The sequence below is a fragment of the Lineus longissimus genome, chromosome 8 (genome assembly GCF_910592395.1).
Source record: "Lineus longissimus chromosome 8, tnLinLong1.2, whole genome shotgun sequence".
In the NCBI taxonomy this organism is placed as follows: Eukaryota; Metazoa; Nemertea; class Pilidiophora; order Heteronemertea; family Lineidae; genus Lineus; species Lineus longissimus.
Window position 1 is genome coordinate 11,119,289 of NC_088315.1, and position 26,442 is coordinate 11,145,730.

General features: G+C 41.3%; 1 protein-coding gene across 3 annotated transcripts in view; it reads left to right on the forward strand.

Moving 5' to 3' along the window:
* Positions 1-6,354: 6,354 nt before the first annotated feature.
* LOC135492247 (uncharacterized) overlaps positions 6,355-26,442 on the forward strand; it is a 42,155-nt gene continuing 22,067 nt past the window's right edge. Inside the window, exons 1-2 of one of the 3 annotated variants that reach the window (XM_064778582.1) lie at positions 6,355-6,542; positions 19,395-19,605. In XM_064778582.1, coding sequence (XP_064634652.1) covers positions 19,564-19,605 — 42 coding nt within the window. In that variant the 5' untranslated portion in view covers positions 6,355-6,542; positions 19,395-19,563. Of the gene's footprint in view, positions 6,543-17,157; positions 17,476-19,394; positions 19,606-26,442 lie in introns of those variants that run through there. The other 2 variants (XM_064778583.1, XM_064778581.1) reach the window with 2 other exon arrangements.

Below are 26,442 nucleotides of genomic sequence, written 5' to 3' on the forward strand. Positions count from 1 at the left end.
CTGAACCATTTATATGTCATTTAAATAAATAATTTTCAACTTTTTAAAACCGTCTTATAGTACTGTTCTTGTCACTTAGCTGAACCAATTGCTCCATAGCATGAAATTTCCAGAAATGCCCCAGGGACTGAAAAGTGCTGTTTTAACAGAGAGGTGTCCTAAACTGAGAAGTCGAGTTGAATGGAAACAACCAATTTGGAACCAAAAACTACTGTCCTTATTAAAGAGGTTGTCCTCAATAGAAAGGTGTCCACAAAAAGTAGGTCCACTGTATATGAAAGTACAAACCCTGGTACATGTAGTGACATCATCTACTCCTCGATGTGGACACCTGCAAATGCAGCGACAATGTCACATCAGTTATTTAATTCATCGTCCTTTGTGCAGATGGCACCACCCATCAAACATGTTGGTGACGAATAGTGTCGCAGCATTTCGTCACCGAGCTTTCACGAAAATGCACTGTCATTCATTCAGCCATAAGTGTAAGACTGTAGGGTTGTTTCCAACCAAAACATGTTCGAAATGTGTCAAGCATTCGGAACACCCAAAGACTGATTAGAGAAGTCAAAATTGAATGGAAACAACCAATTTGGAACCAAAACTAGTGTCCTTATTGGAAAGGTTGTCTTTAATAGAGAGGTGTCTACTAACGGAGGTTCCACTGTATATAATGTAGGAACCCTGGTTGTGACATTGTCCACTCCTCCAGCTGCACACCACCAAATCCACAACAATGTCACACCAGTTATTTAGTTCATCATGCTTATGGTCATTGTACTTTCATCTTATGTAAAATGTAACTTTTTACACGGTTTCAATAAACGATTTGTAATTTGTAATTTGTCAACACCAGAAAAACCCGACCAACGCCGTCCGATAGAGGCCGCCAGTGTAATCAGTCACGTGCCGCCATTGACGAATCAGCTCGCAGCAATCAATCACAATGGCAGCCTCAACGAGATGCGGTATCCGTTTGAATTACGCTTTGTTATCTGATATAAAATTGCCGAATTACAAGAGAGAAAAACGAGTAGTCCATAATAACACCAGTTAAGAGTTTTATGATATCTCAAACCTGGATGCCAACAAGACCAACCTCCACCCCACCCCACCCCCACCCCACCCCCACCCCCAAAGTAGGAGAGGCCAAGACCACAGTACACCCCCCACAAAATGCCCAACTTTTTTACATTAGACAATTAGATATAGGAAAGCTACCATCAGTAATAAACTTTGGGTGCAGGGAAACTGGACTCATGCAGTCATGATTAGCATGATCATCAAGTGAAAAATGAATTTTCAAACTTCATTTAAAATCTAGAGTGAAAAATTTAAATCTCAGTAGTATCAGAATGATGGTGTTTCACATTAGCATGAAACAAGCACGATTTAAAACTAGGTATATTGCATAGATCAACCCCCCAAGCTCCCTAGTGACCCCCTCGCAATGACCAATTCAATTTTTTGCTGTCACATCATTAAAACCTCCAATTTCGGCATGCAAGTGGACAAAGAAAAAAATGTTCCAAAACACCAGAAGCAGTGTTATTATGACTCTAGATGGTATTGCCCTCTCGCGGATCTATTGGCAACTAAAATATTATCTCTAGAAATGCCAGTTTTTGAGCCGTAAAAACGCCTCAAAGGCTTATTTTCCTGATTTTCCCTGTTTGAACTTCATCAATGCATGCAAAGCGGCGGTACAAAGGTGGACAAAGGATTTTTTTGACTAAATTCACTGAAATTTTGCACAGTATTAGCTAGACATTAGAGGAAACCAATGGGCTATCGGCAAAGTGCATAATGCTCCCCACCGCCTGATTAACTCTGCTTTTGGAGATTGCCCTAAGCTAAGCGCACTACTGCGTTGATCGGCCGAGATGGTAATTAGTGCGCATGCGCAAGTTCGAGGTCGGGGATTTCTGGTATTGTAAATTATAAATTTCACTAATAATTTGACGCCGCCAATTCCACTGGTCTTCGAAATACGTAAGCTACACTGTTGACGACTATGACACTCCTCACAAACCACATTGTGAATCAGACGCCGATAGGCTTGTATTGCACTTTAAGCCAAGTGCTTGTGATGATATCTGCCTAATCTGGTGTACTTGCTACACAACACAGCACATGCAATAATCTTCTCCACTTATGCAGATACGGTAGAAATAAGCGCATTTATTACCATGATTTGTCGTCTGCTAGCGCTGTAGTAACCATAGTGGACAGAGACTTGCTGACACTGTCCGAATCACTAAAGCTGTTTGAGGCCGAGGTTTAAATTTTTTGTGAAGTTCATGCATCCATTTGAGATAATATGCACCAAATCTGGAGCTAAAACCTCAGTAATTATGAAACATATAGACATTTTTATGGGTCGCATTTTTTTGGTCACCTTGTATTATTCAGCATCCTGCAAAATTGACAAAATTAATGTAAGCTTACCAATATTTGGTGTCATGAGCCAGCAAGTATTCCGACTTTACAAGCTACTAGCCACCTGTTTCAATTCAATTCAACTTTATTCTGCAAGACTATTAACATAGTATGAGGAGGTTATTACAATATTTTTACGTGATATTCGAACGGAACAGTACAATGATAATTAGACTGGTACCGTGCTGCATATAGAACAGAAGTGCCATCTACCGGTAGCAATTTGTACAATAACTCAATCACCAACCACCTTGAACGAGCAGGCAATGACAGAAGTTGTGTCAGACCTTTGCCCGAGCCGAGGTGGAAGGGAGTGTGTCACCATATCTTTCCAAACTTTCACTAGTCACTTACCGGCAGCGAATGTCAATCCTAGAGTCTCCTCCTTTCGCGAAAGCCCTGTGTACATTGCCAACATACCGATGATGTTGCCGAAATCTCGACAAATAAGTCATGTTTGAGTCAGTAGACATTGAGCATGGTGGAGTGGGAGAGGGAACACGAGGGGGGGTGGCCCTCCTTGAAAAGGAGAAGGAGTACGAAACACCTTCGACCGGTTTGGAGGTTTGACCAACTGTGGCACAAATAGTCTGAAGCTAGTATGAAACATGTTTCTTGAGGGAGGGGATAACATTGATGTACCAGCAGGCACCTGGTTAGGCACATGGGAGGTCAGCGGTGTTGGCATCTGCATTGTGCACTCAAACATTACAGTTTGGATTTTGTGCTTGACAGATATCTTTAACCTTTCATCGGTAATTATCTTCAATTCGGATGCAATATACTGTCCGAAGATGTCATCAGCACCTTGTGTCTTTTCCAGCTGGCCTTCAGGGACTGTTGTAGCCCTTTCTGATGCCATGAAGGACTTGGAGCGTGTGTCAACTTTCAGACAATCACTTAAAACCCATTTGTTCCGCGAAGCCTTTAGTTGGTAGCTACATAGTGTTATATTCCGAATGTGCCATCTATGTTTTAGAGACTCAATTTTTTTAATCAATCTGTTTTACAACTATCAAACTGTTTTAAATCCAAAGATTTGCTTCTAACTTCATTGTAAAGTGCCTTGGAGCATGCTTAGCATGTACAAGGCACTATAATATCCGGTATTTATTATTATTATGTTGCTCTCTCAAGGATGTTATTTTCACTTTCCTCCAGTCTCCGCTTCCTACTCATTCTTTTGCCTTTCAGAGGCTTCTTTGCTGAGAGTCGAATTTCAGGCAGCAAGTCGTCATCAGTAAATTTGTCATTCCCGTCCTCAGATCCATCAGCGGCGTCATCCATGAATTCTCCTGCCTCATCATCTTGCTCTATCATCCCATCATCCTGAAAATGAATAGCAATCAATTTTATTTATCATTTCAGACGCCAAATTCAGCAGAAGAACGGTGGATCAGCTTGCGGATATTCGACTGTTATTTTTCAGATCGACGGATCGTCAACATGTAGACAAACACTGTTTCGTCGCTCAGAATTCGATACTACCTCTTCCCTAATTTGGTGGTCACTATGTGGGGGGGGGGGGGGGGATTTACATGATTACGTTTAATAGTTTCATAAACCTTAGACCACAGTCGTCAGGAAACCAGGGAACGTATGGTTTCAACATTAAAGTCACCCACCGCCCGTGCCGAAAGGGCTGACTGGATTTTGCGCAACGCAGCGCAACGCAAGGAGCGAACTGGGGGAGCGACCATTGTTTTCGACCCTGCCAGTTTTTGTTCCCACAAGTTAACTTGGGTTTAACACGGCCACATATTACCTCTATTTTGTATAGTGTAATGCTTTGGTCATGGTTTCGATCTTGAGATTTACTCTTAGGTGTTGTGCTGTCTCAGCCCTCAGCCCTCAGCCGCACAACGAGAACTTGAACGATTTTTCGAACAGCTGAACATAGCCATTACAAATGCTCGATTTTAAAGCAAACGACAGCCAGCTTCAAATTCCCTGATTTCTATAAAACTTTTTTAGGCGGAGTGTCAAAGACAACATTGATGTGAAAAGCGATATGTTTCGTCTTTTACTTTTCGACAGTTTTGAGAATAATTTCCGAAATGCGTTTTTCTACACCACATCATACTTTTGTGGTTAGCAGTTAAGTATGTTGTTGTGCTTATGGACCATCTAAGGGTATCATATGTTTCAATCGTTGTCATCTAATGAGGAACCTGCAGAACTAAAAATCCAGATGCCAGCACCAGTACTAAAAGGTACACTTCCAGTGCATTTTCAATTAAAATTAAGTTTTGTTGATTTTCTCCCTAAAACTCCTCAAAACAACATTTTTGGTGCTATTCTAGTAATCAAGGGATGAAATATTCAATAATCATTGACCCGGGAAATGGCTTTCTCATTCGAACCATGGTCGACTTGCCTGCAGGGCCCCCTATTGGCAGGTTTTGTTGTGCAGGATTGTGTTCCTCATTGGATCTAATGGTTGCTTTGTGCGACAAAACGCCATCTCGTCTGCCGGTAAAGCCGGCAATCACTGGGTTAATATTAATCGCAGGTCGCTGCGATCACCGATTCTTGTCGCAGGCACCTGCGATGTCCACCGTAAACGAGTGTGCAATTTATGTTGTATGTGATTATGATCGCAGGTGGCCGCCATTGAAATCGTTCGTTTTGTTGGTATTGTTTGCTGGGTATTGTTGAAGTCTTGTTTGTTCGCAGATATAGCCCCGCAAAGGTCATCTCAGGCACCTCCGACAAGATGCGGTGATCGTAACAATCTGCGCTGAATTTCAAACCAAGAGTGATTACGGTTTTACGATATCATATATACGAGTGATCTTTGGTCGGACATAGAGCCTGAGATGTTTTTGTCGCATGATCGCAGGTAGAAGCGATTTGAAGCGCTCGCCCGTTTGTGCCGTGTTATGCTTTAGGTAGAGAGATTAGGTTCGCGCGTGGAGGATCTTCAATCATCCCGGCTATTTAGACCTTCAAATTGACGGGCAATTCCCGTTCTGACGAGCAGGCGATGCCAGATTTTATTCGCACCAAACGATGATTTAACTATAGAGCACCAGAAATCCCTTTCTTCATCAAGATATCGCCCGACCACGAAAAATTAATGCCTCCCTTCGGATCTCGAACATCAACAAAGAGATCGACGACATTTTACACATAACATTTGATTCAGTAATAAGGTAGATTTAGCCAAAACGCATGCTCGCATTCAAAGATCGATAGGACTGCTTTGTGCGACCGCGATCATTTGAATGACTCCAATTTAGCAAATTATCCCATCAAATGGGCTGAATAAAGGATGAGTGCATTCCAAATCGTCCCAAGATCCGAATACTAGCAATCAAATTATAAGATACAATTGTTTCTTGCAGCACAGGACGATTTTATGAGACTTCATAGAAACATTTCCATCGGGTGTATGTAAATGATGGATCGGGCAGATCGTCGGGATGGCAGTTGCCCGTCAGAATGCATTTCTCAATAGGGCAATACTTCAGGACGATCGAAAGTGTTTGAATCTTGGTCTAAATTGCATTACAATCTTTTTTTAAGTACGTCCATCTATATGGTATGTGCATCATTCGAAATGACTCGATAAGCAAGGCGCAATATTTTATGAAGACATGCATGTAATCTCCTTTATGGTAATTTGGACTGAGAAAAAAAAACTCGCGCCCGATCATCCCCATCCGTACCTGGGACACCATTGACTGGTTCATATCATACGGTGCTACTGCCATTATTCCATGCGGGAGAAACGACAAATGACAATACCCCATTCAAAGACCAGAATAGCATTGCCAACCACCCCGTTCATAGAATGGCCCATAGTTGACAAATTCTATGACAGCGAGCAGACCCGATAGTGTCCATTGAGCGGTCCATGCGCAGGGTCTCTCCGACTCCTGACCTGAATTCTGTTTACGAATACGCAGTTTTAAATCATGGTTTTACAGTATTGGTAGTGAATATTACCAATTACAAACAAAGGAGTAAAAAGACTGATCTGATCATAATGTAAGTCCAGATACAGTCTACGACGTATATCAAGATGTTGCCGAAAGGAGGCCCTTGGTGAACCCCTACCGTTGACATCCTCTAGCATAACATCTTCAGATGAAAAACTGGTAGGTCGCACGATTATTCTCAGCTTTCGCCAGTTCCAATAAGCTTGCTCTTCAGCAACTCAATGATGACCCGCAATGTGTGAATCTGCGCTGGGTGACACGTTAAGCTGGTTGGTGTTATGCCAAACATGCCAAAACCTCGACTGAAATAAAGAGCTTGCTGGCTTTTCACTTCTCTTAAATCACACGTACATTTGGTCACTACATGTATACTGACCCTGGCTGGGGTTTTTCTTCTTTATTCAATGCACCCGCTTAAAGGCCTACAACCTTTGTTGAATATTTGAAATTAGTACATGTATAGATAAATCTAGTGTAGATGGACCCCAACTTTGTCGTCATTTCAAGGAAGTTTTATAGCGCTTCTTTGGTCATTTCTGCAGTACTGATACACCGATAGAAGGTGACAAGAGGGACCCGGGGAGGGACGCCAGCGTTGATCAACCTGGCTATCTCGTCCGTGAGTACTGGTTGATTAATGGCACAGATTAGAGGAGAACCCGAGAGTCGTGCCCAAAACTTTTCATTAAACTTGAAAACTTTCTCAAACTTGTAGAATTTGAGAAAAGTCTGCAATTTTAACCAAAATGGCTTCATTGAATATATGGTATACTAGCATTGTACCCGTGGCGCAGGCAGGTTCAAATTGGCTATACCTTGAATAGATTGAATTGCAATGAAAATATAATGCAATATCAAAGGAGCAATATCGAAGAGACAAATTAAACCAACCATTTGTCCACAGACTCGGACCCTGTGGCGTGCTGTATGCGTGCATATGAAAGTAAATCAATTGGTCCGAATGAGATGATGAGGCAATGTGAATATACCTCGTTCCTTAGTCAGCAATATGCCCCTTTTTATACGGAGATGAAGGAGAACCCAGATAGGCCTTCACATGTCGGCCTCCAAATGGCTCGGACCAATTGCACTATCACTACTAAAACTTTAAAATGCGTGCTCCTCCTACATGTAGCACGATCTCGGGCAAGGCACTTAGTCGACAGGCAAGCTAGAAGTTCAGCACCGTGAGCAGCTCCTTGATAAGGCCATGCCAAGTTCAGAGTGCCTCTTCAGATACATCAAGTTTTGAAAGCTGTGGTGAGCACATAAACATACCATTGTAACCTTAATTTGAAAATCCCTTCATAATCAAGGGCTAGCTCTGGCTAATACAGTACCAATATACGATAGACCATCAATTTGACCCCAGCTACTTACTGCGGGGAAAACCCAAGTCCAGCAACCAAAAGTATCAAAATACATTTTTGTTTACATTTGAACTGCACACATGCGTTTGTTTACAATTTCTTTCCCGCGAAATCTCGAAGATCAGGTGACCTACAATCGTGGATTGAAAATAACATTAACCTTGGTTCAGCAGGTCAACACGTGTACAGGCTGTTCCAATCATCCCCCTACAGCCAGCCGTTCAACAGGTAGTGTTAGTCATCCCACAGGGAGTGCAGGTGATTCATTAATCCCCTGCATAACTGAACAGCAATGGCTTGGCTTCCGTGAGTGATAAGGAGAATTGACCGTGTCCGATTAAAAATCCCTCATTACTGCTCCGCTGAAGTAAATTTCCGAAAATAAACATGACGTTGCATCAGGATAACATATCACCTGCAAACGTGCAAAATTTCGAGACGAAACACGACCCCCAAATGGCACTTTAGCGAGCCGCCTTATAGTATTATGATATAGATGCCACATACAGCTATTCTTTCTTTGATTTCATCAGACATGTCAGAGTCTTATACATGTACCTCTTACCCCTGAGCAAAAACGTTGCCGAAAATGCGTCTGATGGAGAAGGTCAGGTTGATTAAGTAGAGAACCGCAAACGCAATGCGAATCCGCTTGATTTTAAGCACCTAATGGCTTAGTTATACAACAAAGCATTTTTGTGATTTAAAGAAGGAAAATATCATAAGTTTCAGTAGATTTGTAGCTGATTCTGAGGAGAGCATTACAAGTAAACGTAACACCCGCGTTTATATTGCATGAACCAACATCAACGACTGTTACACATTTTCTTGTGAATATAATAGGTATTGACAGAGTAATAGTGTAGTTTTGAATTGAAAAAAACAACAATGGATAGGTAGAGTGCACACAACATTTATAGCTGCAAAGGAATAACACCAAATTTGGGCTAGCCAAGCAATGTCCCATCCGTAACATCTCTATATAGTGTACCGGTAAAAAGTTAGTTAGCGGTAAAATAGTTAGTCACCGTAAACGTCGCAATTCTGAACTCGAACCCAAAGACTAAACCATGCCAACTAGAATATCTATTCACATCATTTATTACTCACGTCCCTCAAACTTCTCATTTACAAACAACTCCCAAACATCACAAGGCAAAAGACTCTGGCGCTTTTCAAGAGAATATCTTGTTAAACTACAGAGCGTGGATAACAGATAAGATAAGATGAGTTTATTGTAGTCCTTATAAACATGGTTACATCGGATGAAGATTTACAATAAACGTGTGCAAGTGCGAACAGATTCAAGAGAAAAGAAGAAATGTGATTGGCAAGGATCTGTCTAGGGAAATGTACCTTGGTCACAAGACATAAGGAGTTAGTGCTACAAATAATAAAAGGAGAGAAATAAAAAAACCTAAAATATTCATGGCACACAAAAATTTACCCCACACCCCAAATCTCCTGAATGGACTCTCCCGATGCATTCACCAGAAGAGTATGTACAGGAAACTAGGGGTGAAAAGGTTAAAATAGGTACAAATAAATACCACAACCGAATGATATCACATAATATCAACTTTAAAGGCTTTCTCCCTTTACAAAATATAATTAGTAGGGCCCTACCGTGGGGATACATTTTGTAGAAAGAATGGGTTAATGAGCATCAAAACATCTGTCGATATAGACCTTTCACGAGTTGATTTCTGGATCTGCCAGGACTTTGTGGGTTACTGGGGCTACCAGGGACTGACTAAGACATCTTAACATCAATCTTTATACCTGATTACTCTCACCCCTAATGGGTAAATAGCCCAGCCCAAATATCAGGCTCTGAACCAACAAGCACTCGATAATTAAGGAAACAACCAATCAGCACACAGCTGTATCAATACAAGATTACCGAACAGGGCCTAGGGCAGGGGCCTAGTAACCAGCTGCTAATCAAGAAGTTCATAGAAGGAGTCAAACAGCTTAACAGATAGAGATTATAAAACAATGGAAAGGATCAATTGAGAAGAAAGGTGTTAAACTCACACCGGTTAACGATCCTCGGTGTCTGGGTTTACCGAGAGCCAGAGAAGAACACAGAAATAATAATTATAGATTTAGTACCCAATTCCAAATATCGTCACAATAGTTTCAAAACTGCACGAGGATTGCAAAATGCCAATGCCTGCATGTATGGTGCTCATACCCAGATATATGATGAAGGTATAAACTTGGCATCTCTACCTTTTATCTATTAGTCGGGATGAGGAAGATACTCAAACGTTCTACCAGTAACATGTCCAAACGGTAAAAAAGATTTTTAAACTGGATGATTTTATTTGCTTTTGTGATATGGGACATGAATTGGGCTCCAAATATCGTCAAACTACTTGAAACTTTCAAATTTATTTACCCATCCCATTATTTGGAGAAAAAAAGAAGTTTACTTACTATGTAATAAAGGTACAGGAAAAAAAGGTACGAAAATATTAGGAACAGGAAATAAAAGTACCGGAAATAAAGGTACGGGAAAAAAGGTACTGGAAATAAAGGTACACAAAATGGCATAAATAGGTAAAAAAGCACACAATTTTTTTAGAAATTTTTTAGAATCTTATGTTCTTCAACTGGTTCAGATTCGGCCTATGCCTTTTTCTTTTCTTGCCCATGTGAAGACATTGTAAACTAAGAGAATAGAAATATTGCACAAGAAACCATGTATTGCACAAGAAACCATGTGATTTAAAGTTGAACTGTAAGGAGGAGTTCTATCAGCAACCCCTGGACATAAATCTGAATATGATTAAACTCATTCTATGTTGTTTCGCATTAAACTCATTAAATTGCAATTAATCAATTAACATTCATCATAGAACTGGACCCAATTAAGAATTTGCCTGGCCAATTAGGTCTTAACAGACAAATTATTAGATTTAAGACCAAACACAAGCTATATAGGGAAATTGGCAAAAATCTTAATGTGAAATGCAAGGTAGGATGCCAGATGCGCCATCCCAAATTCCGCATTCAAAAAGTGACCTTTCGTTTCAATAGCTGCCTTTAACGTTGTCATTTCCCATCAACATTCTCTCATCATTCTACCGCCAAGTCGGGCCACTTTCAATTGCCAAGTGCTGTGACCACATGCGCGCAAGAAGTGGATTAGTTGGCCGTATTTTGAATGCATCCCCGGCTAATTTGATGGACTTCTGGCTTGGCTATACATGTACAGTTTTCTTGCTAATGAAGCAATAATTTAGGTGCAAAAAGTATCCTTCCAAACACCCCCGGTACCGAAGGTGATAATGTATGTGGACAACTTTTTTCAACCGCAAGGACCCGACGCGCCGCGTAGCGGCAAAATTACGAAGCTGGCGAAACATTGCTAACGGGCCACCGTGGCCATCAGTCCAATGCAATTCACAGTTTCACCACTAGATGGCAGAGCTGAAAACGAAATTGCAGTTGCTCTTATTCGACACAACGAAATTTGACGAAATATATATTGTAAGTTCATTTGCGGCATTGGGAGGCATCATAAGGCATACCACGCGAGTTTTTGGTTTGACTAATTTTCAAGGTCACCGAGGTAACAGTTCAAAAGGTCAGGATTCGTCGATTGACTAAGGACGCAAACGCTCTAACTGGAGCCTGCTTTGTGATTTTCTTTTCATAAGCGGTTAATATATCAGGTGCTGTTCGCGAATAGATCGACCCGATCCGATTTATTGTACGACCACTAGGGGGTTTTGCTAAAAAAACGCAAACATTGTAATTGTTTGTGGTGATTGTATCCGCTCAGGACACTTTGTAGTGCTTTGATGTAATGTTCATTGTTACAGAGGTCAAAGTGACTTTCTATTCATATGTTGTTTTATAGCAGATCAGGAGACGCAGCGCATTTCGCTGTTGAAATTCGGCCCGATGCGATTCACGGTTGACCACTTAGGGCCTGTACACTCTGGTAATCAACTTCAACTTAGTCAACAAAAAAGCAATAAGAATAACGATACTAAGCTCGATGTAGGAATATGCATATGGAGACATTCGTCCCAAGTCGGCGAAAACAATTATGAATCCTTCATGAGTGACACAGCATCGCGTAACATTTCGGAGATTATTGGTCGATGGCCAGTATGGCAAAGCAGCAAGTAGGGGTATTTTCCTTTAGTAGTATTAAGGGACTGACGTGAATAATGATATCCTCGCACTGGGCGAATTGCCGGATTATGCCTTGACTTTGCACTGCTGTGACGACGTTCTACTGCGCTAAGTGCAACACAATACGGGAACAAGTTTGAAAATATCCACAAAATGATTCCTGGTATCAAGAATTCAAAAAGTATTCATAAATTCTTGCTGGCATCATACTTCTGTCTAGTAGATTTGCCTACGCGCGTGTGTGTGGAAGAGAGCAGGGGATGTGGTTTCAGAAACCTTTTTTTTAAGTTGCATTACATGACTTGGGGAGCGGGACAATAGTGCTCCCACTAAATTTCTTGTTTTCCATGACGGATGGTTCCTCTATTGTGCACACGTGGATTACGAAAGGAACTTCAAGGAGTCAGGGCTGACGTACTTAGGTTTGAGTCTTCGAAGAAAAGCTATGGGCAAAAAAAGAGAAATCCCCCTGTGTCTGACGGATAACTGTTGCTGATCGTGAACATTCACTAAAGAAACTCTCCTAAAGCTGTCCTATGGAGTATTAGTTCTAGCATCCCTAAATCCCAGGTATGATGGTTAATTATTGAAAGTAAACTTCGTATTTTTACTCTTTCTTATGAAATGTATTTTCATTTTGATAGAAGTTATGATAAATATATAGATACTAGCTAGTTGTCACGACCAAATAGAAGTGCATGACATACCTTTATTAAAAGTAAGGGTTAATGCATATGCAGGGAGACGCGCAAGTGTACGGACAACATTGAAAATTGAGTAATTATGGCCAACGTGCCTCAGGTTTATCCTGATATCAGTCACGTGACGGGTGGACCTGATACCTCGATTATTTCGCGCTCAGATTTTGTGAAGTAGTATTATTAATTTGTAGTCTAGCAGCGTCGAACTGCCGTGCCTCTTTACAAACAAATTGGTCATCATCTCGTGGCATGAGTGTTGTCTTTCTACATGTAGGTGAATGTATATTACAATCGTGATGACATATATGCGATGAGAATGAGTTCGGCGAAGATCAAATCGTTGCCGTGATTGTTAGATATTTCTGTGCAACACTGCAGAAAATAAACCACCTAGGGTCAAAATTTCGTTAGTCAGTGTTACCTTTTCACGAGTCATACCAATCTTATAAACTGAAGAAGTTTTCCTTAAACTTCTCATTTTATCATAGGTTGTGCAAACTATACCCCCAACGGATTTTGGGAATTAATTCGGCGACCAGGCTACGGGAGTGATGCGGCTAATGACGCATACGATTAAAAGTTTGTTTATTATTATAGTGTCACCCTTTCAAAAAATGGAAACCAAGACTAATTTGTTAATTTCTTGGACATTGCTAAATATTTTGGAAACTCCAAGATATCCAATTTACTGTCACAGATGACTGAGCGCAAAGCAGTTCAATCAACCATGTCAGAACTGGTCTTGCACCACATTTACCGCAGAGTAACTCCGACAAAGAAGAAAGACCAGTGTGTCCTCAGCAAAACTTTTATTCAATGATTTAACATCTTGGTGCTTATTCCTGTCTCAGCCTAACCCCAGTGTCCTTCGACATGCCCCTCATTCTTTTCAACACAAACTTCAGCTCTTGTTCTCATTGCTCTCAATGCATTTCTGATCACGTCTCTCTGTCCTCCTAAGGTCCCAACTGCAGCGACAATTCTGGCACATAGGTCATTGGTATCTTGTGGAGGCAACTTGTAAACTTGGTTCTTAAGATGTCCCCATAAAAACCCACAGGGGGTTAGGTCAGGGGAACTTGGTGGCCACTGATTCTGCATTTTGCTGGTCTGAGAAAATGAGCAACCTTTCCAACTTTTAAGGAGTGTGCAATGAAAAAAACATGCAGAGAACTGCAGAATTTGGAGGCCCAACATTACCAAAACATCTATCTTGTGCAAGACCAGTTATGACATGGTTGATTGAACTGATTCGTATTCAGTCATCTGTGACAGTAAATTGGATTTCTTAGTGTTATATGAAAGAAGACATCATTAGGTAATAAATGGTGGTTGCCAATTTCCAAAATATTTTGCCATGTCCAAAAAATCAACAAATTAATCTCGGTCTCCTTTTTTTGAAACACCCGCATCTAACTAGCTGGCGACTAACCAACCGGCCGCATCGGAAAGAGGTTACCAGCGGGCCTCAAACATTCGACTTTCCGTTCACGAGGCGGACGCCTTAACCATTAGGCCATCGAGATCGTATACATTACACAGGCTTTCCTGACTTTCTCGAGTACCGCCGAGTTAAGGCAACGCATAATAGCGTGGCACTCCTTTAAACATTTTCGTCCGCTGTTGCCAATATGCTTCTTTTCTGCAGGTTCTTGAATGACACATTTTTTAAGATAACATTTATGGCCGATATAGCAAATTTGATTACTTTAGCGTCTTCCGTAACGTCGTTTATCGGATTTCTTGAGTGCACAAAAGGTGACGCATTTTAGCCTGCGGTGAATATGTGTTATATGCTACTAGCTATTTCGCAGAAATATTATCGAAAATGGGAGAAATGGAAACTGCTGGTGACAAGTGTGGTTGTTTTTGTACAATTCACAATTTTAACATGTTTAAACAAATGAACTGCAAATACTAGGCAGGTATCCTTTTTAAACTCTGCTGTGAAACAGTGCCATTCGAAAGTATGACTTGGGTGGTTATGAAATATGGAAGACAAGGTCAAAGTGTGAGATGTGAAAATGATTATATTACGTCCCATACTGCACCTGCAATGAAAACCCCAGAGTGAAATCTATAACTGAAATGAGGACAGCAATGAAAGAGCGGAGAAAAAAACATGCAATGACGATAGTGGCAGGATGATGGAACCCACAGCATAGAATCTAACATTGAAGCCCCATCATCGCATCTACCATGGCCTTTCAGTGGATAGCTGATAGGAGACCAGCTGTTAAACGTGGTTCGTGATAATCATCGACGTCTGAAGTAAAGTGTTGTTGGTTCCATCCTTAAACATGTGTCTCCGTGGATGGATCTGCCTGAGCCATCAGCGATCCATGTATGGAAACTTCTGCCTGTGTATGCAGGTTATCTTCCTGACTCCCGAGTCCACGGGTCCCGTACGGGTGTCGTTTTAAAATAGCCACATTGAGGATAGTAACTTCACGGCAGGTATCGAATCTGAAATGTCAACAGGAAAATTGGCGAAATGGGAATCCAAAAAAGGATAGCTCCCTACTAAAGCCGTGGTCTCATTAAGGTTCGCTTTTTAAGGTTCCATATTTGCAGTACATTCTGCAGCGAACGGTATTCCCACCGAAGTCGGCATCTCGCTATTTCGCTTTCCGCATTTCGCAGTTAAAATTCTAATTGCAAAAGTATCTTCATCTTGGGAGCATTAAAAGATTCATTGTTTTTGCATGGGTGGAAATGGAACTTTATAAAATCACCCAAATCAACATTTATTTTTGAGGAGCCATTATATTATCGTGTCACATAAGAATCTAATTTTCCTTGAAATGGACATGTAAATGAGATATATTTTAGGTCCCCGAACCAAAATTCAAGAGTAGAGCTACTGATATTATTTTATAGGAAACTACAATAATTGTAAGATTAGGTGTTTCCAGACTTGTTGAGGGTAGTGTACACCTCTGTAACAATAGTGTATACTTTCTATGTACTGTCAAATGGAAGAGACCCATATACTCGACCTCGTGTAACTTGACCAACCTCAGTTTGGGGATTCGGACAAGTCACTGACCACCATAATGGTTACCACAGCGCTAGCAGACGACAATAACAAATTTGAAAACTCAGGCCGATTCAACGGCCAATTATTCCTGTTCTATGGCACTCGACGTGGATTTCTTGGTAGATACATATTTCTGGGTGATAACTTTAACACATATGTTAGGTTTGTATCGGTATAGCTGTCCTGAATGAATAGAGAAAACAGTGTTTTTGTAGTCCTATGCCTAATTCAGGGTATATATTGCGCTGATTTCTACCATATCTGCATAAGTTGTGAAGATTATTGCATGTGCTGTGTTGTGAAGCATGTACACCAGAATAGGCAGATTTGATCACAAGCACTTGGCTTAAAGTGTTCTATAAAGTGACTTAAAATGCAATATAAGACGACAGACTGTCCGCTATGGTTGCTTTCATGCACTGCCATGACTGTCCGCTATGGTTAAACTGTACAGTCATGACAGTGACACAGGTACATGTAATCATAGCGGACAGTCTGCCTTCATTTATTGCATTTAAGACACTTTATAGAACAGAGAAATAAGCTCATTTTTTACCCTGAATTAGGGATAGGTCTACAAAAATACTACTTTTTCGACTTATTCAAGACAGCTACATCAATATAAACCTTCTTATATGTCTTTAAGTTATCATCTAGCAATGTTTACCCCCCCCCCCCAACATGTTCGCGCCCCCCCCCCCCCCAAAAAAAAAATAAAACTCTTGATTGAAATACGCTTTGTTAGGTATTAACAAGTTTAGATTAATCCATACTTCGTATACGCTTACCTATCATCACCAGCGTGTCACTACTTCTTAGGACCCTGCACAGACTCCCATTGAAGTGCAGGGTTGAATTTAGAAGTCTCCTATGTGATTTTGCACCCCTATCTGGCTTGCCTTCTATTCACCAGAATCAGACCGCAGCGTGTCTAACCAGGTCGTCCTAATCAGAGCTTTTCAGGCCCTCGCACAAAAACCAGGATGTGGAGACCGAAGATTTTCAGTGGCTGAGAAACTTTGGAATTGTCTCCTTTCAGAAATAAGACCAATCACAAACATCAATTTGATCAAAACAGCAATGAATTTTTTTTTAAAAACCATCATAACATCAAGTGGGAAGTATTTTCTCCCGCGCTTTCAGCAGGGTGACCTCGAAATGCGCGTATTAGATATCAAATTGTATACGAATGCATTGTATTCTGGGTGGAGTGAACCGCACAGATGGCACGACTCGATGAATAACGCTATGCATATAAATCTAAAGCTGTATCATTCAGTGATGGTCATCAAAGCAGAAGTTTCAAAGAGATATGCAATTCAATGAAGCAGCCTTCAAGAAAACAATGAGAGCAGAACGATGACGTATGACGTCACGATAGTCTCATAGTGCCACTGTTGGCATCCTCGAATGCTCCAAATATTTTGAAAGGATCTAGGGCGGGTGTTTGAAGGAGGTTCTTTTACATGAACCTCAATGAATGCATAAACTGTGTCAAGCTGTGTTTATCATGAAACGTTGTTTACAAAGTGCAAATCAGACGAAGGTGGACTAGTGTCGTAGTAGGACCGATTTTTACACCACCAGGCGTTGTTAGTGAACAGGGGTATTTCAGGTGGATGCATTCAGATATCGTGATATTTCGTTGATTATTTTGCTCAGCCTACGCTACAGCTGGTGTTACACGTGAATTCCTGTCGCCAGTCATGTCCGTGTGTTTACAAGCAATATTTATTCAGCACCAGGTTTCATATGGCAGCATGACGGAATGAAGTGTAAGTGTCCCTGCTGTCGGATAATTGCAACTCTTGGAATATAGCCATATACATGTAGGTGAAAACGGGTGATATGAATAAAGACGAGCATATGCTTTCATCTAAAACTCCATGTTCATTTACACTAGGCCTTTCTGTACAAAATTGAAGTAAAAGCATTTGCTAGACTTTATTCATAACTCATAACCCACTGTCCATCTTCCACGTGGCCAAAATTCATGTTATCAATGTTCCTTTGAAGTCCAGAACGGGGCAACAGCGCAGGTTACCGTCGAAAAAGATATTGAGGCAAGATGCCAGTTATCAACACAGAGCCTCATACCAAATGACCTATTTTTGCAATTAGGGGTTATTCCAATGTTCTCCTGGTCCTATGTTCCCGGGCTCTATGTTACCCTAGCTATACCAAATTATGCTTTTCGAAGGGATACCTGCTTTGGCATTGGCATACACCCTTTAAATTTACAAGTAAAAACAACTAATTTGGTAGTTGGTGCAGTAGCACACCAACTGTGAAATAAGTAAGAAACCAACCATTAATTAGTTGTTTCAACTAAAAAAAGTAGTAAAAACTACCATTAAAATGGTTAAGAATCCATGATTATTTTGATAGCTAAAACAACTACATGTGATTTCACAGTCGGTGCAATAGCAACTATCTATACCAGAGTAGTAAAAATAATTGATTATTTAATTTTAAAAGTGAAGGTGATGTTTGTCATCTTCATTGAGTGCGCGGGCCCGGTGTGCAGATTAAAGTAAGTATCATGTGAAGGCCCGGTCCGGTCTAAATAGTCCTGATTAGGGTCAGGGGTAAGGGGATTGTCAGCAGGGATCAAGGGACCGTAGAGAGATTCGGCTATCCCGTTTCCGGGATCGGGATCAGGAAAGGTATCAGGTCGCGGAGAGGATCTAACCTGAAGGCCGCTATTTCATTCAAATGGCCAGCCTGAGGACGAGAGACAAAACGCAATTGTCTTCACCTCTCCGGGACTTCAACTGCAAGCAACAATACTTTAACGCTGGTTCATAGCTGGTGAATACCAATGATGTGGAGCCTAGGCCTTTGTCACGTTGCACTACCGAGATACACAATTCTTACCAGGGCAGATGGGATCAGGATAGCTAAATTGACGCAGGGAATGATGAGGTCACATCATTGGTTAGTGAAATTAACCATACCTATTTATGTCAGTTACGTGTTCTGGTCATGACAACTGTTCATGTGAAACCTATAGCAGGGCACACGGCTTGGCCACAATGGCCGTCTATGAGGGGATCACAACGCATGTCACATTTCAAAGATTTATCGCGACCTGAATTCATATCCGGATCTGGATCTCAGAACGTCGCAGCCGAACCTCTCTATTATTTATTTCCCCTGATAACTATTTGATGAGATAGTAGAACATGTATGCAACTATATGTATGTTTTCCCACAAATGCCAATCAGCTGCACGGTGACAAAAGACAAAAACTGCGAGTGCGTTGGTGTCAACTGAGCTTGCTGATACATGCAGTGGGACATGGTACTTTCCGCATACTGCGAAAACGCGGTGTCCTGAGACCCAGTCAGAGTCGGGGTCAGGGTCAGGGTATCTTTCCGCCATTCTTAGCCCTGAACAGACCGAACAAGCACTAGCTGCATATCCTGTTTGTTGGAAACCATTTGACCTAGGGAAAAAAGAGAACGGGGAATATAGGAACCGGGAGAACGAGGAACAACAACACGCACCCGCGTCCTCGATAAGCGTTCCTAGCAACAAATAATGCAATTAATGTAATCAGGAGCTCGGTTGGTCATGAGTAAATGTTCGCTTCTCCGGCCCTCACTGACACAAATATTGAAATAAGCGGACTCCTGATTTCCTCAGGATGCGGGGGATGTTGATATGTTGTTCTAAATACTTTGGTATGCCTGTTCGCATAATGAAGACAAAACATGACGAACTTATTGTTTTGTTTCATTACAGAGGTGTAAAACTGGATGAAAGTCCAGGAAGTCTGATGTACGGCCAGCATAGAACGAGTGGTATCGAAATGGAGGCCTTGAACTAAGTATGCAAAGTGGTTCTATATTGCAGTGATAATGATGCGTTGATGTTTATACTCTCGGGGATAACCAGCGACAACTAGTCACAGATGTTCACCATGAAGAGAGTAGACTCGAGTGAGTCCCAACAGGTAAGGGTTGCCGAATATGTGGTGTACGATATCATGGTGTGGATGAGGTGTAGCGTATGTCTGTACTCGTTTTGTCATATGAGAATATTACTAGAAGATAACACTACTACAATCAGCCTGGGCCATCACGGTGAACCGTGAGGAAAATAATGCATTGGGTCCTTGTGTACATATGCACCTGGAGAAAAAAATAGTTCCACTTTAAAAAAGGGAAACTTCTTTAAAAGAAGGGTACAAATAAAATTTCAAATATTATCACATTTCTCATAACATTATCTTACTTTTAAATGAGCTTTTGAAAAATTTTATTTGTACACAATCCTTGCAAAAAGTGTATGTGGTTGTGTGGTTTAGCATTTTTTTCCGTGATGGCCCAGACTGATAATAGATGTGGAGGCGTAACAGTCTGTTATGGTTCCCGATCTGGGTATCGGGAAGCATATTGATTCTGGTCCGGTGACTGTCTGTTCGTCTGTCCGTCAGCCTGTCCGAAGAAATAGTTTTTACACCTTCAGACGGACGGTGACAAGCAGAGCCAGGCCAGTCATCCACCACATAATCAGAGGGAGGGGCAATCATGCTGTTATGACTATTCCATTTGTCATATTTATGATCCCCGTTGTGACCCACTCGGATCTGATTGATAATCATCCTTTCAGACATATTAGTAGAGTGTCATTTACCTGGGCAATAAGCTGATAATTGATGTGTGATTGCGCAAAATCGATACGATTACAGAAATGTTGTTGAAAGAGGTACTGGAAAAAGTTACTGTACAGGGTGTAACAAAAAAAAGAAAACCGAGATTAATTTGTTAATTTCCGGGACATGGCTTATTTTTGGTAATTCGCAATCACCATTTATTACCAAATGATGTCCTGTTTCTTATGACACCGTGAAATCCAATTTACTGTCACAGAAGACTAAGCAGTTCAATCAACCATGTCAGAACTGGTCTTGCACCACATTACCACAGCGGAACTCCGACAAAAAAGAAAGACCAGTGTGTCCTTAGCAACATTTTTATTCAATGATTTAAAATCTTGGGCCTTATTCCTGTCTCAACCTAACTCCAGTGTCATTCGACATGCCCCTCATTCCTTTCAACACAAACTTCAGCTCTAGTTCTCATTGCTCTCAATGAATTCTTGATTATGTCTCTCTGTCCTCTTAAGGTATCAACTGCAGCGACGATTCTGGCACGTAAGCCATTGATATCTTGTGGAGGCGACCTGTTAACTTGGTTCTCAAGATGTCCCCCCCCCCCCCCCTCAAAAAATGGGGGATGAGGTCAGGGGACCTTGGTGGCCATTTAGTCTCACGGTTGATCGCCCCTAATGCATCTGCTACTAACTGGAGACTTCCAGTCCTCAACCACTCTTTTACCTCAAACACACGCTGCTTCAATAGTTGTAAGTTGCATTTCGCTGGTCTGAGAAAATTAGCAACCTTTCCAACTTGTATTAGAGTGTGCAATGGAAATACATGCAAAAGATTGCACAATTTGGAGGCCCAACAAAAGCCCTGCACTTGGTAGACAAGGCTTATTATCAAAACATCTATCTGGTACTAGACCAGTTCTGCCATGGTTGATTGAACTGTTTCGTGTTTAGTCATCTGTGACAGTAAATTGGATTTCTTTGCGTCGTAAGAAAGACGACATCAATGGATAATAAATGGTGGTTGCCAATTTCCAAAATATTTAGCCATGTCCAGGAAATTAACAAATCAAACTCGGTTTCCTTTTATTTAAACGGCCCTGTACATACATGACATATGGTTAGTAGACGACATTTGGACATTTAGACATTATTATGCAGTCCAATTATACAGTAACACCACTGTATACATACTGATATGCATAGATGTCCGTAAATGCAAAATCCGTGCCAGTAATGCTTATACTGTAGCAGAATCTCGTAATACGGATGTGGCTATAAGTACACTAACCTTTGCGCTATCCTGAAAACAGGCTCACGCAGGGGCTTTACATAGCAAAATACGTTATGAAGCCGGTGCTTCCATCAGCGCAGTAGGCTAAATTGCGTAAATGTAAGCTCATTTTGTCAGCTTCGGCGAACTAATCCACAACATAATTTTGTCATGGCGCGATTTTCGCCTCGGATAAACTGATCAGTGACGCGAAAATACATGCAGTTGCTATCCGCAAGCCATCATGTCTATTGAGGGCAATATACGAACGACGAAGATGATGGCTTGGGTTTCTCCTTATCACACACGTCGGACCAGGCCGTATGGAAAATGCCAACTATCTTCTCACGGGAAGTTGCGAGAACGGACGTGAACCACATTAGTCCTGAAAAGGTCACTGTGGACTATGGTGAAACTATACACAATATCCAGTAATTTGAGTCCAGAGTACAGATTGAACGTCATAGTGTTATTTTGTATAAACGCCTGGATGACTGGAAGTAGGCATCAGCATAAGCATGTGTGCTCGTCACCGTCATGTTCTACCACGCAATCACTGCGGCAACATGAGTTGTCTACGTCAACTGTGCAAGGACACTTCTCTATCTTTGATTGGGATTTGCACTTATTTCTGTAACATGGTTTGTGCTGCGATGTGTACATGTTTTTAGCCCATGAACAAGACCGATGTTACCACAAATGAAATGATTTAACACGGATTGCATGTTCATTTGTTTGTTTTTTGCCCAGGCGGACGAACTTAGACCACGACAAAGGCGATCACAATCCTTGTACACAGTAAGATTTACGAAAGCATAGCTTCCTCTTGTCTCGCATATTCTCTTTCGACTTCTATATTTCCCTTATTTTCAGTTTGAGGTTATGATTTGTACCAATATATGATATTCATGCGAGATTTTTACGTTGTTTGGCCTTGCACCTGTGGTGTTTGACAAAGTGATTTTCTAGTGAGTTCATATTAAGCCCATTTGCAGTTTTTTCAGATGGGGAGGCTCGTCCATTTTTTATGTAGGGGCGCGCTTAACAAAATATAAAAAAATCTCGACGGCTGTGCATTTCCCGTCTTATAACATATTTGTCCCAGATCGGTTGCATCGCATTCATCCCAGGGTGTTGGGCGGTGGGGGGGGGGGGGGGGGGGAGGATCAGTTTATAATACCCACCGCGCGCGAATTTACCTAATTGCACGAATCAGTTATACGCGCCCTCTATATATGAGATGTAGAAGCAATATAACCTGGGTACGACTCGGACTATAATAGTGACTTTCCCTTTTTCAAATTTCATGGGGTTCCTCTGGAAGGCGAGTGTCAGAAGAACATAACCAGCTATTTTTGCCAATGCTTCTATCCATTTATAAGCCAGTATCACCTAAACATATATATATATAAGACGTTTGCCTGTAATTGCGAGTCCAGTTTTTCATTACCTCTTTTATTATTCGTGTGTCTTTCAGTGTACTATTCAAACTTTATTTTCTGCTTCTTAAGTATTCCTCCTGTTATTTCTGGCAAGGTGCATATCTTTGTGTCTTGATTACTTGGACAAAAGTATCTCTGCTTACCTTAACCCCAACGCGTCCAACTTATTTCAGAGATCACGCTTCATGATGCGAGAAAGTGGCTATCGCTCTCAACTGCTAATTATCTGGCTAAATGCTAACTATAACTAAACTGGTGAAATAGTGCTAAATCTTCTTGAAGCCTTTCCAAAGAGCGAAAGGAGCGACAACGAGGCCGCAAACATCTTCGACACAACGCTCATTTTCGAATGCATGCCATTCCAAAACGCTTCGAATGAAAAGGACGTAGTAGTGTCACATTTTGTCAGTTTTACGATGGTAATAACGACGGGTCTTCAAGACTTTTCGCTCCTTCATTACCTCAATTAAGTCACCAGAAGCCAGCTTCTTAATGTTGAAACTCCAATAGTTTTTAAGAAAAAAACTTTCTTATAGCTCCCTCAAAGCCAAATTGTTTCGAACCAAATTGAGTATCCACCTCTAGCCGTATTTATATACGGTCACCGCCTTTGAAAGTAGGTGAGCTTGAATTTCGACGAGAGCGTTACTTTTTAAATACACTATTTGGTGAGAATTGCCAACATTGAATGCCTCTCGCTCCTAAACGGGTCAAGATATTGAAAATAAAGCTCTCAAGAAGAATTCAATTGGCTTCAAAATGGTACTTGTAGCACAGCGTATGATACGTTCGAGGCCAAAACAGACGTTTTCTCGAATCGTGTCATAATATTTGTCATTGAGATGGCAAAATTTAGACCTATTGTCCATAATTCAAATGGCCATAGAATCAACAGATTTTAACCTGTATCCTTGCCCCTTTGTGACCGCATAATATATACATATACAAGCAACAGCAATGTTGGCAAGATTAGTTGCGACCGTTTGACCCTTCCAAAAATTCGCATTGGAAACGATGCACTGGTTTGTATGATATTCTACAACCGCATTGGAAATCGTGCACTGGTTTCTATTTTAAAACCGTATTGGAAACGGCGGGCTTGTTTGGAGATGAGGTAGAAGAGGTACATGTGTAGATAGAGGGGCAGATGAACTGGCTGGTGAGGCAGTAGTGTTTACTGAGATGGTCTTCACACTTGCTTCTGGGAAAGGTGAATTATGAAAAGCATTATTGAGGATATTTGTGGAATTTTTATGAATGGAGTTTTATAGTTAGAGACATGTTTTAATTTTCAACACTCTGGTGTTGTGATCAGTGGTTATTAGGGTCAATTAAGGTTGGGGCAGTTATTTCATATTGTGCTAAATTATGTTTGCAAAACAACCAGTCAAAAATGACGGTTATAAATATATACGTGTATTATTTGTTTTGACATCAATAAACATTTGTTAAAAGGGTGTCGGTCTGTTGAAGTTCGTTTCAAAATTCATTTGTCTATTGTACACCGGTGACATGAACAAGAGTCAAGTTTGCTTTGACAGCTTTTTATGTTTGCGAAGGTCCACCGTGGACAAAAGTCGGTCTGTTTAAATATGATTTATCGATTGTGAGGAGTTAAACAAGCTGAAAACATTTTTCGCGGGAGCAATATAATAGGAACAAAAATAGGAACGGAAAAATAGAGAGGTTGCGCACTCTCCCGAAACCAGGATCATCATCGATCGACTGCGCAGCAGGCGGCCACAAGCTTCCTCCAACCAACCCTATCCTGGGCCAATTCCTCAATTTGTTTTGGTTCCAGCGGTCCTATGAGAGATTTGATATACATGTACGTCAGATAAGGCATTCGCTGGCGGCCAGGGCATCTCCTGCCGTGCGTCGGTTGGTATAGTGCATACAATCCAGAAGTATTAAGGTAGCAGGAAGGGTTGGGCGTTTGTGGTTTCTGAGTCTGAGGGGGTTGGTGTCTGTTGACTGTGCTTTAAGAGAGACTAGGCATGGCGCCAGTCTCTCTTAAAGCACAGCCAACAGGCAGTTGGTCTCAGTATTTGGGTATGTACAGAATCAAGGCAGCTCAGAGAGCAATGATTGAACGATGCTGTGGACAAGTCCAAGGATACTGCATCAGTCACGACCAACTTCTCATCAGAAAGCGTCACCACCAGCATATTCAATGTTCATTTCCAACCTGTACCAGTCCAATGCACGCCTGTCATGGTCAGCAGTGGTCAGCTCAGCGCGATATGGAACATTCTTCCGAAACTCAAGCGAGGGAAGTCTGCTCATTAGCATATCTCGCGCACTGCTCCTTCTTGTCAAACATCGTAGTGAAATCGTAATGGAAAACGTCTGGCTTTGCGCCAGACATTGAGACTAATAAGTGAAGAACTAATAGGTAAAGAACTTCTACTTGCGCGAGACTGCTGTGATAAAATTATCATTGCAGAGACTCCGGTGACGTACACATATATTTTTTACAATCAAAAATGCCCTCAAAAGACGACATGGAATGATTATTTTATTGATATTTCCTACTATATACCTTCCAATTATCACTTTATACAAATAGATCGGCGTTAGGTCGCATGCTTTTCTTTCCTGGTGACACTATAAAGCAAAATAGTTGCAACCCCGTAAATGCGCTATAAGTCAAATAATAAGTGACGGTGACCCGTTATAGTTTCGCCAGCTTCGCTTTTTGGGCCTTTGCGTCTAGCTGGCTCATTGCTTGGCATCCGTAAAATGTGTCCCAGGAACGTCAATTGGCGGAGGTGCACCCAATGTATTAAGGGGGGGGGGGGGGGTGCACTTCACCAGTGAGTACACTGTTGTATTTGATACATGGTCGGTCCGCTTGATATTTAACATGATCCTGTAGCATGATGTTGCAAACGCGTTGATGTTGTTTTCCATGTGTTTGGTAATCACCCAGGACTCACATCCGTATAACAGTACGGTGAGGCAGGTGGTAGTGAAGAGGCGCACTTTTGTACTGATCGATATGGTTTGACTTCTCCAGAGTTTCTCGAGCTTCCAGAAGGCAGAGCAGGCGAGGGCTTTTCTTCTCTTCAGGTCAGCTGCACTTGAGTCCATCATGGAGCCCAGATACTTGAAGTCAGTCACATGCTGTATGGGTTCTCCATATACTTTTAGTGGTGAACTTGTATCGCAGTGGCGTGTCATATACTCTGCTGTTTTCGAAACCAGGATATTGTCGGCTTCATCCAGTTATATACTCGATTTGATTTAATTGTTGAATTATATTGATATTCCACCACCATTATAACAATCATCTTTTAAATTTTAGATTTGACATATATGTGTATGCAACTGACATACCAAAGTCATTATCCTAGTCTAAGGCCATAGAATACGACTTCATTTTTCCCGCTTCATGTACATGTCCAATCAAGAACTTGAAAAATTATTGTGCGCGCACAAGTTGTTTATCGATAGTTCAGTA